Here is a 12288-nt window from a genome sequence, read left to right on the forward strand (position 1 = left end):
ATGGTGTTGAACGCTGAGCTGTAGTCAATGAATAGCATTCTCACATAGGTGTCCCTTTGTCCAGGTGGGAAAGGGCAGTGTGGAGTGTGATAGAGATTGCATCATCTGTGGATCTGTTGGGGCGGTATGCCTACATCTACATATTACCTCAACTAACCGGTGTCCCCGCACATTGACTCTGTACCGCTACCCCTGTATATAGCCTCGCAATTGTTATTTTACTGCTGCTCTCTAATTATGTTACTTTTATTGTTTACTTCTGTTTTTTAATTAACACTTTTCTTAACCAACAATGTAGTTAAGGGCTTCTAAGTAAGCATTTCACTGTAACACCTGTTGTATTCGGCGCATGTGACAAATACAATTTGATATAGGCCTACTGAACTGATACAATCGTTTTTTGTTGTTGCTCAACTACCAATAACCTAAAACACAATACAAGAAGCCAAAGACAACTCTCTTGTCATTTAAAAGCATAATATACACAGTGTTCAAAACATTAGAACACACCCCCTTTTGCCCTCAGAACATCCTCAAATCAAATTGTATTGGTCGCAAACACATATTTAGCAGATGTTATTGTGGGTGTAGCGAAACGCTTGTGTTCCTAGCGCCAACAGTGCAGTAATATTTAACAATCCAAAACACATCTAAAAGTAAAATAATGGAATTAACAGATAGAAATATTAGGACGAGCAATGTCGGAGTCCGGAGTATGTGTGTGTGTGAGAGAGATGGGATGTAAAGACAATATGGACAGTATGTGGATAGAATATGTATTATATCTGAAGAATACGTAAGACAGAAATAGTATATGTACAGTTGAATAGAAAATACAGTATATACACATATGAAATGGGTAAAACAGTATGGAAACATTATTTAAGTGGACAGTGTTCCATGTCTATGTACATAGGGCAGCAGCCTCTAAGGTGCAGGGTTGAGTAACCAGGTGGTAGCCGGCTAGTGACAGCAACTAAGTTCAGGGCAGGGTGTTAGGTGGAAGCCAGCTAGTGATAGCTATTTAACAGTCTGATGACCTTGAGATGGACAGAGAGAAGCCGTTTCTCAGTCTCAGTACCCTGATGCACCTGTACTGACCTCACCTTCTTGATGATAGCGGGGTGAACAAGATGTGGCTCGGGTCTTGAGGACCTTGATGATCTTCTTGGACTTCCTGTGACACCGGTTGCTGTAGATGTCCTGGAGGGCCGGCAGTGTGCCCCCGGTGATGCAAAGGGCAGACCGCAACACCCTCTGAAGAGCCCTGCGGTTGCGGGCAGTGCAGTTGCCGTACCAGGCAGTGATACAGCCCGACAGGATGCTCTCAATGGTGCATCTGTAAAAGTTAATGAGGGTCTTAGGTTACAAGCCAAATTTCTTCAGCCACACTGTCTGTGTGGGTGGACCATTTCAGATTGTCAGTGATGTGTATGTCGAGGAACTTGAAGCATTTCACCTTCACTGCGGCCCTGTCGATGTGGATGGGGGCGTGCTCCTTCTGCTGCCTCCTGAAGTCCACAATCCGCTTTCGTTTTGTTGACGTTGAGGGAGAGGTTATTTTCCTGGCAACACTCCGCAAGGGCCCTCACCTCCCTGTAGGCTGTCTCGTTGTTGTTGGTAATCAGGCCTACTAGTGTTGTCTGCAAACTTGATGATTGAGTTGGAGGCGTGCGTGGCCACGCAGTCATGGGTGAACAGGGAGTACAGGAGGGGTGGCGCCTGTGTTGAGGATCAGCGTTGTGGAGGTGTTGTTGCATACCTTCATCACCTGAGGGCGGAAACTCAGGAAGTCCAGGACCCGGTTGCACAGGGCGGGGTTCAGACCCAGGGCCCCGAGCTTAATGTTGAGCTTGGAGGGTACTATGTGGTTGAAGGTTGAACTGTAGTCAATGAACAGCATTCTTACATAGGTATTCCTCTTGTCCAGATGGGATAAGGCAGTGTGCAGTGCGATGGGGATTGCGTCCTCCTTGGATCTATTGGGGCAGAATGCAAATTACATTGGGTCTAGGGTGTCGGGTAGGGGGATGATCCTTAACTAGCCTCTCAAAGCACTTCATGGTTACAGAGGGAGTTCTACGGGGCTATAGTAATTTAGTTAATTTACTGTCACTTTCTTGGGAACAGGAACAATGGTGGACATATTGAAGCAAGTGGGGAGACTGGGATAGGGAGAGATTGAATATGGTCCCGTGGCCACGGACCTTAGATCTGTCTGAAATGTTATATACCGACCAGATCCTAAATTATATTTGAAGAAGAAAATATTAAGGAAAATATAGTCTATAAATCACATTTGCTACGCATGGCAGTTGGTGCAGTCCATCGCATTAATCTCTTAATGCTCCACCTGTCTGCCTCTCCATCTGGCTTGAGCTTTTGGTTTAGCAAACTTGCAACATTGTTTCAACTGGGTGCTCACTGTTTCCCACACCAATGAGCTCAGAACAGATACAGCTGTATTTGCGCAAGGGAGGTGTGTTCAAGTAGCCTATTTTATGACTTTTCCTCTGGAGATGTGATACACACGGGAAACTATTGAGCGTGAATGACAAACCGGTGGCCTACCATACCCTGTTCAAAGGCACTTAAATCTTTTGTCTTACCCATTCTGAATGTCACAAATACACAATCCATGTCTCAATTATCCTTATTTAACCTGTCTCCTCCCCTTCATCTAGACCAGCTATTCCCAAACTGGTGTACGCGCAATTCCGTACGCCAAATAAAAATGTGATTCACATTTTCAAACAGTCCATTTAGATTTTCTAAATGTTTCACTGCCAAAAATAAAATTAGGCGCAAACATGTCTGACAATGAATGGGCAACATAAACCAAATTGAAACTGATAATTGTGCACGACTTCAACTGAATGATGAGGATGAAGGTGATTGAATTTAGAACAGTGTAAGAATTGCTATTCCTCTGTCCTGCACACGCACTCCCGGGAAAACACTTTGTTACCACTCATCAGTGATACTTACTAAAACTGTTGTTACACTAAGGTTTTTATTCTAAGAAACTTAGACTACAATTAGGGTGTGGAAATGTTAAGATTATTTTGCTCTTACTGTAGTACTGTAGCCTACTCCCGACCGGTCACGTTGTACAGCGCCCGAGTGCGCAGTGGTCTAAGACACTGCATTGCTACAGATGCTGGTTCAAAACCTGTGTCGGCCGCAACCGGGAGACCCATGAGGCGATGGTAGGCTTTTGGTTTCTCTCCCTCTAAAACAGAAATAATTCTAAATCACAAACTGGCTTTATTTACAAATTAGTAACAATGTCTCAACCCAAGTTCAAGAATGGCCTTTTTCCTCGCTCACTTTAGGTTATTTGAAAATTAAATCTCAAAATATATTTTTTAAACAAGCCATAGAAAGTTGTTGAAGAAGTATAATTATTAACCCTGTTTTTCGCAGGCTGTGAATTCTGCAAACATTTATAGGATGGGCTATTAGCAGGACAATATATATTGGTCATGGCTCTCGAGTGGCATAGTGGTCTAGGGCACTGCATCGCAGTGCAAGAGGCATCACTACAGTCCCTGGTTCGAATCCAGACTGTATTACATCCAACTGTGATTGGGAGTCCCATAGGGTGGCACGTTATTATTATTATTATTATTATTATTATTATTATTATTATATAAAAAGCCCCTTAGATATTCTCAAAGATGAAAATTCCCCCTTAGATATTACATTTACAATCCTCCAATCCTCTAAATGTAATTTATTTCACTGAATCTCCTTTTGGGTATTGGTTAGACTACAATTAGGGTGTGGAAATGTTATGCTCTTAGTACTGTAGCCTACTACCGACCGTCACGTACAGCGCCATATTTTCTGTTCCATCCTAACAGAAACCCTGAGGGTTTAATTTTTCTTGGAATAGAAACACCATAATATTAATCAAATGAAGCTTAATTTCTTAAAATCAATCCCATATACTATGTTCTTACAAAAAAAGGTTTTAAATTATCTTGTACAGCCAATATTGAAGGCTACCAAATGCTTCTCAAAGACGCACTCTGGTGGTCAAACTAGCACTAACTAGCATTAATGGTAACAATGGCTGACAAATAATGTGCCATAGAATTCTACGGCAGCCCGCAAGGTGTGCTGCAGTATGACGCAACTTTTAAAGCAAGAACCACTGTATGTGCAAAAGTTCTATCTCAAAACCTGATGAAACCTTCACTCTTGCGTGTACATTTATTTAGAAACAAAACATGCCAATTTGAAAACAAGACACGGGAGTTTGAGCGAGAATTAAGACGACTTAAGTGTTACGTGCCTCCAAGTAGGAGGGAGGTGCAGGGAGCAGGAGAGCAAGGAAGTCCCAATTAAAGCAGTCCCTACTCAACAACAACATGGGGGGGGAAACAAGCTCAAAACGAAGTCGCCACACACAGGGAAAGTAACGCAACACACGGAGGAGAAACCTCTACTCCTAAACAAATATCTAAACGGTACAACTACCGAAAGAAAAGAAAACCCCGTGGTGCAGACACGCACCCCTAACAAAGTACACATACAAACAATCCCGCACAAAGACTAGCAGGCAGCGGAGGTATATAAACCCACCAAAATCAACTAAATGAAACACAGGTGTGACAAAACAGACAGACACAAACGAAAAGGAAAAATGGATTGGTGGCAGCTAGTAGGCCCGCGACGACGACCGCCGAGCATCGCCCGAACAGGGAGAGGAGCCACCGTCGGTGGAAGTCGTGACATTAAGAGTAGTAAGACCTGTATAAAAGCAACAGGTAACATTAACATTAATAAGGGGCTAGAAGCGTATTTTTGGGTGAGCTACCAAGTGGCAAGGACAGGCAAGCTCCATACTATTGAGGAGGACTTCATTCTTCCTGCTGCTGCGGATATGGCTGGGATAATGCTGGGGAAAAGGCAACAAAAAAAAACGATACAGACAATGCCTTCATCAAACAACACTTTCACGACGCACGTTTTGAAACAATTACTGCTTTGCATACAAGCCAGTGAATTCTATGCGTTACAGCTGGATGTGTCAACAGATGTGGCGGGCTTGGCACAGCTCCTGGTATATGTCCGTTATGTTTATAGGGGAGTCAATTAAGACTTCCTCTTCTGCAAACCAGGACAACAGGAGAGACTATTTTTAAAGTACTGGACAGCTTTGTGACATCAAATGGACTTGTGGTCAAGAAATGTTGGTATCTGGCAAAAAGCCATGACAGGGAGACATATAGTGGAGTGGTAACGCGCAGGCAAGCAGTGGGTATCACTTGGGTACACTGCTGCATCCACCGAGAGGCTCTTGCTGCCAAGGGAATGCCTGACAGCTTGAAAGACATTTTGGACACAAGTGAAAATGGTTCACTTTGTTAAAGGCCCCTGAACACTCGTGTATTTTCTGCATTATGCAATGATATGGGCAGCGACCATGTACCGCTTTTACAACATGGTTATCAAGGGGCAAAGTATTGACATGTTTTTTTAAATTGAGAGACCAGCTTAAAGTTCTTTACTGACCATAATTTTTTTTTTTTTTGTCTGACCGCTTGCATGATGATGAGTTTAACACACGACTGGCCTATCTGGGTGACGTTTTTTCACGCCTGAATGATCTGAATCTAGGATTACAGGGACTCTGCGCAACTATATTTAATGTGCGGGACAAAAATTGAGGCTATGATTAAGAAGTTGGAGCTCTATGTCTGCATTAATAAGGACAACACACAGGTCTTTCCATCATTGTATGATTTTTTTGTGTGCAAATGAACAAGCTTACAGAAAATATCAAATGTGATATAGCGAAGCACCTGAGGGAGCTGGGTGACCAGGTACTTTCCCGAAACGGATGACACAAACAACTGGATTTGTTATCCCTTTCATGCCCTGCCTCCAGTCCACTTACCGATATCTGAACAAGAGAGCCACATTGAAGATGCAACAAGCAGTTCTGTGAAAATTCTATTTAAATCAGAAGCCACTGCCAGATTTCTGGATTGGGCTGCACTCAAAATATCCTGCCTTGGCAAATTGTGTTAAGACACTGATGCCCTTTGCAACCACGTACTTATGTGAGAGTGGATTCCTGGCCCTCACTAGCATGAAAACGAAATACAGGCACAGACTGTGTGTGAAAAATGATTTAAGACAGACACTCATACAACACAACACAGCAGAGTTTTGTGCATCCTGTCAAGCAAACCCTTCTCATTAACCTGTGGTGAGTTATTCAGTTTGATGAATAAATAAGGTTTTATATGTAAGATGGCTAAATAAAGAGCAACATTATTGATTATTATATTATTATTTGTGCCCTGGTTCTATAAGAGCTCTTTGTCACTTCCCACGAGCCGGGTTGTGAACAGACTCAGTCATTCTTATGTTTAATAAATGTATGTATAGTGTGTGTGTGGCAAGCTTACAATGATGGCAAAAAACATTTGAGTGCACTGACCCTGGTGCTAGAGGGGGTATGCAGCTGGAGGTTTAATGTTTGAAGGGTACCGGACTATAAAAAAGTTTGGGAACCACTGATCTAGACTGAGGTGGATTTAACAAGTGACATCAATAAGGGATCATAGCTTTCACCTGGTCAGTCTGTCATGGAAAGAGGAAAATAAATGTTTTGTACACTCAGTGTATATGCCATTTAGCAGACACTTTTATCCAAAATGATTTACAGTCATGCATACATTTACCTGTGGATGGCTCCGGGAATTGAACCCACAATCCTGGCTTTGTAAACGCCATACTCTACCAACTGAGCCATACAGGACCACACTCTGTATGTTTTGGGGGGGGGAAAAAATGGGAATAAAAACTTCTCTAGAAGACAAAATAAATCTATACGAGGCGTTTTCTTTTCACTTTTCTTTAGATTGCTCTACTCAGTCCTGCCTCCGTCGGTGGCCAATGAGTTGCGCCACAAGCGTCCAGTCCCGGCCAAACGCTACGACAATGTGACCATCCTCTTCAGCGGCATTGTGGGATTCAACGCCTTCTGCAGCAAACACGCGTCAGCCGAGGGTGCCATCAAGATAGTCAACCTGCTCAACGACGTCTACACCCGATTTGACATCCTGACCGACTCGAGAAAGAACCCCTACGTGTACAAGGTTTGAAGGAATATTTTGTTTCTCTACTCTTATTTACAGATAAAATTAAAACATTGACACATGTGCAACAGTCAGATGCATTGCACCATTAACACACCTTATACCATGGCATTGTTTGAAAGCTCCGTTATGATTAGCTTGAAGGGTATTCTAAAGCGTGCATTAATTAATTAATAATGCCCTCGAAGCCGGTGTTTGGAGGATATATTGGCACGTACCAATATATCCTCCAAACACCGGCTTCGAGGGCATTATCACTTTTATACAACGGCTTAGCAACATAATGAAAATGTCAATCATGATTTGAATAAGTTATTGATGAATTTATTAATACCATTTCATCCATCCACAAGATATAGGCCCGACCACAAATCTAGGTTTGCTACCCAAGCCGGCTGGTCATTGCCAGAGATGCAACCCAGTCATTCAGTCTTTTTGTTCTGTCTATGGACCCGACCCAGTCGTTCGTTCTAAATGTTCCATTGTCATACTGGCTGGCAACGTTCTTATCCCTTGCTTGCTAGCTAGCCAACTATGGCTAACTAGTCACGTCAAACACTGCAGCCAGAACAACAGCATCAGTTGCATTTGCATTTGTTTAAGCTGTTTTCTAGTGAAATTTATTTGGACACATCCATAAAAATGAGGCATGATTTCACCTGGCATAGAAAATATGCTCTCGTTCAGAGGAGCTGAACAACGAAGCTGGAAAGACTGAAAACTAGCTGCACTTCGTTTCGTTTTACCTTTTTTGAATTGAATTGTCTTTTGTATATATCAATAAAAATTATGCCAGCATGATTTCAACAGGCTGAGAAACGTTGCCTGCCTTTGTCTCGTCAATTTGAATATTGAAACAATGTTGCAAATGTCGGAGACATATACAGCAAGGTTTATACAAATCTCCACTGTTAAAAACTAAATGTTATTCTAAAAGAAATGTGAGAATGTCTAGATGCTTTTTATAGTGGAGATCAAGTTTATAAAGTTGGGGGGTGGATTGAAACAATTTTGCATTACTGCTTTTGGCTAGTAGAAACACATTGAATAACAGATTCACTACATGGAACAACAAATAGTCCCCCCAAAAAATCGTAATAAGTTTATTCTGAAGTGTCTGTCCTATATCTGAAAGGAAACTATATTTTAAAAAACATTTGACATGCATCTATCCCCTTATTTTAAGCACTAAAGCATCTCCATATATACTACCATATACAGTTGAAATCGGAAGTTTACATACACTTAGGATGGAGTCATAACTTGTTTTTCAACCACTCCACACATTTCTTGTTAACAAACTATATAGTTTTGACAAGTCAGTTAGGACATCTATTTTGTGCATGACAAGTAATTTTTCCAACAATTATTTACCGACAGATTATTTCACTTATAATTCACTGTATCACAAAAACAATGATCCATATAAGGTGCAAGTAAATCATAACATAAATATTGTGTTGCAAACATTAAAAAGGAAATACATATTGGAATAGAAAAGTCAATAGAAAACTACAGCAAGATAAAGGAATGACTTGTGATGAATGCATGAAGTTGACTGTGCCTTTAAACAGCTTGAAATATTCCAGAAAATTATGTCATGGCTTTAGAAGCTTCTGATATGCTAATTATCAAAATTTGAGTCAATTGGAGGTGTACCTGTGGATGTATTTCAAGGCCTACCTCCAAACTCAGTGCCTCTTTGCTTGACATCATGGGAAAATCAAAAGAAATCAGCCAAGAATTGTATACCTTCACAAATCTGGTTCATCCTTGGGACCCATTTCCAAACACCTGAAGGTACCACGTTCATCTGTACAAACAATAGTAAGCAAGTATAAACACCATGGGACCAAGCAGCCGTCATATCGCTCAAGAAGAAGACGCGTTCTGTCTCCTAGAGATGAAAGTACTTTGGTGCGAGAAGTGCAAATCAATCCCAGAACAACAGCAAAGGACCTTGTGAAGATGCTGGAGGAAACTGGTACAACAGTATCTATATCCACAGTAAAACGAGTCCTATATCGACATAACCTGAAAGGTCGCTCAGCAAGGAAGAAGCCACTGCTCCAAAACCGCCATAAAAAAGCCAGACTACGGTTTGCAACTGCACATGGGGACAAAGATCATACCTTTTGGAGAAATGTCCTCTGGTCTGATGAAACAAAAATAGAACTGTTTGGCCATAATGACCATCATTATGTTTGGAGGAAGAAGGGGGAGGCTTGCAAGCTGAAGAACACCATCCCAACCATGAAGCACGGGGGTGGCAGCATCATGTTGTGGGGCTGCTTTGCTGCAGGAGGGACTTGTGCACTTCACAAAATAGATGGCATCATGAGGGGAAATTATGAAGCAACATCTCAAGACATCAGTCAGGAAGTTAAAGTTTGGTCGCAAATGGGTCTCCCAAATGGACAATGACCCCAAGCATACTTCCAAAATTGTGGCAAAATGGCTTAAGGACAACAAAGTCAAGGTATTTGAGTGGCCATCACAAAGCCCTGACCTCAATCCTATAGAAAATTTGTTGGCAGAACTGAATAAGCGTGTGCGAGCAAGGAGGCCTACAAACCTGACTCAGTTACACCAGCTCTGTCAGGAGGAATGGGCCAAAATTCACCCAACTTATTGTGGGAAGCTTGTGGAAGGCTACCCAAAATGTTTGACCTAAGTTAAACAATTTAAAGGCAATGCTACCAAATACAAATTGAGTATATGTAAACTTCTGAACCACTGGGAATGTAATGAAAGAAATAAAAGCTGAAATAAGTCACTACTATTATTCTGACATTTTCACATTCTTTAAAGGAAGTGGTGATCCTAACTGACCTTAGACAGGGAATTTGTACTTGGATTAAATGTCAGGAATTGTGGAAAACGGAGTTTAAATGTATTTGGCTAAGGTGTATGTAAACTTCTGACCTCAACTGTATATATTTGTTTACTGGTATCAGGGACCTTCAGACGAGTCTTGTGTGCGTCCTAGAGAACAACATTGTGTTTGTGAGAGTCTCAGCTTTCCACAGAGGTGTCATTTTAGTGTGTAGCCCAAAGCATTCGGATGCTACAGACGTTTGTGTGAGAATACTGATTCCTTTGTTGTACCCCATCAGAATCCAAAATATAAGCTTCTTTTACTCCTTTGTTTGTAAACAATCTAAATGTGGAAAAAAATACTGTATAGCCTTAAAACATGGTTAAAACTATAATGTTGCTATGATGGATAGTCAGTCCTTGTATCCATAGCCCTGTCCATGAGTTTGAAAGTGGTTGCATTTCTCCAGCCCCATCCCTCAGCTGTTTACCAAATCAGTAGCACCAATTCAAACTTTTTTGAATGTCGTATTGTCACAAGTGTAATGTACAGTGAGGGGAAAAAAGTATTTGATCCCCTGCTGATTTTGTACGTTTGCCCACTGACAAAGAAATGATCAGTCTATCATTTTAATGGTAGGTTTATTTGAACAGTGAGCGACAGAATAACAACAAAAAAATCCAGAAAAACGCATGTCAAAAATGTTATAAATTGATTTGCATTTTAATGAGGGAAATAAGTATTTGACACCCTCTCAATCAGAAAGATTTCTGGCTCCCAGGTGTCTTTTATACAGGTAACGAGCTAAGATTAGGAGCACACATTCTTAAAGGGAGAGCTCCTAATCTCAACTTGTTACCTGTGTAAAAAATACCTGTCCACAGAAGCAATCAATCAATCAGATTCCAAACTCTCCACCATGGCCAAGACCAAAGAGCACTCCAAGGATGTCAGGGACAAGATTGTAGACCTACACAAGGCTGGAATGGGCTACAAGACCATCGCCAAGCAGCTTGGTGAGAAGGTGACAACAGTTGGTGCGATTATTCGCAAATGGAAGAAACACAAAAGAACTGTCAATCTCCCTCGGCCTGGGGCTCCATGCAAGATCTCACCTCGTGGAGTTGCAATGATCATGAGAACGGTGAGGAATCAGCCCAGAACTACACGGGAGGATCTTGTCAAAGATCTCAAGGCAGCTGGGACCATAGTCACCAAGAAAACAATTGGTAACACACTACGCCGTGAAGGACTGAAATCCTGCAGCGCACGCAAGGTCCCCCTGCTCAAGAAAGCACATATACATGCCCGTCTGAAGTTTGCCAATGAACATCTGAATGATTCAGAGGACAACTGGGTGAAAATGTTGTGGTCAGATGAGACCAAAATGGAGCTCTTGGCATCAACTCAACTCGCCGTGTTTGGAGGAGGAATGCTGCCTATGACCCCAAGAACACCATCCCCACCAACCCCCACCGTCAAACATGGAGGTGGAAACATTATGCTTTGGGGGTGTTTTTCTGCTAAGGGGACAGGACAACTTCACCGCATCAAAGGGACGATGGACGGGGCCATGTACCGTCAAATCTTGGGTGAGAACCTCCTTCCCTCAGCCTGCCCTCAGCCAGGGCATTGAAAATAAGTCGTGGATGGGTATTCTAGCATGACAATGACCCAAAACACACGGCCAAGGCAACAAAGGAGTAGCTCAAGAAGAAGCACATTAAGGTCCTGGAGTGGCCTAGCCAGTCTCCAGACCTTAATCCCATAGAAAATCTGTGGAGGGAGCTGAAGGTTCGAGTTGCCAAACATCAGCCTCGAAACCTTAATAACCTGGTGGCCAACTACAAGAAATGTCTGACCTCTGTGATTGCCAACAAGGGTTTTGCCACCAAGTACTAAGTCATGTTTTGCAGAGGGGTCAAATCCTTATTTCCCTCATTAAAATGCAAATCAATTTCTAACATTTTTGACATGCGTTTTTCTGGATTTTTTTGTTGTTATTCTGTCTCTCACTGTTCAAATAAACCTACCATTAAAATGATAGACTGATCATTTCTTTGTCAGTGGGCAAACGTACAAAATCAGCAGGGGATCAAATACTTTTTCCCCCTCACTGTTCTGTAGAATTGATTCATTTGGATGTTTCTCTATTCAATAGCCTCACTGGGTAAACTTCAATTTAAAACCCCATTTTGTTATCGAGCAAGATTTTATATTCATCGTCACTGGGCACTTTAGGCTTTCAGACAAGAATGCACTTTAAGAAGTCAAACAAACCCAGGACTTCAGCACTGGGTCACCAAAATAAGTAACATTTATACTACCATCCTCAATGACTCGGTGGTCCAA

At 41.9% G+C, this 12288-nt stretch overlaps 1 protein-coding gene across 2 annotated transcripts in view; it reads left to right on the forward strand.

Annotated features, from left to right (window-relative positions):
- The window catches only part of LOC106610009 (guanylate cyclase soluble subunit beta-1), a 68661-nt gene that overhangs the window by 16231 nt on the left and 40142 nt on the right, over positions 1–12288 (forward strand). For both annotated transcript variants that reach the window (XM_045722638.1, XM_014209103.2), the window contains exon 10: positions 6881–7118. In XM_045722638.1, the coding sequence (XP_045578594.1) occupies positions 6881–7118 (238 nt within the window). The remainder of the gene's footprint in view (positions 1–6880; positions 7119–12288) is intronic.

The sequence above is a fragment of the Salmo salar genome, chromosome ssa08, assembly GCF_905237065.1.
Source record: "Salmo salar chromosome ssa08, Ssal_v3.1, whole genome shotgun sequence".
Classification (NCBI taxonomy): Eukaryota; Metazoa; Chordata; class Actinopteri; order Salmoniformes; family Salmonidae; genus Salmo; species Salmo salar.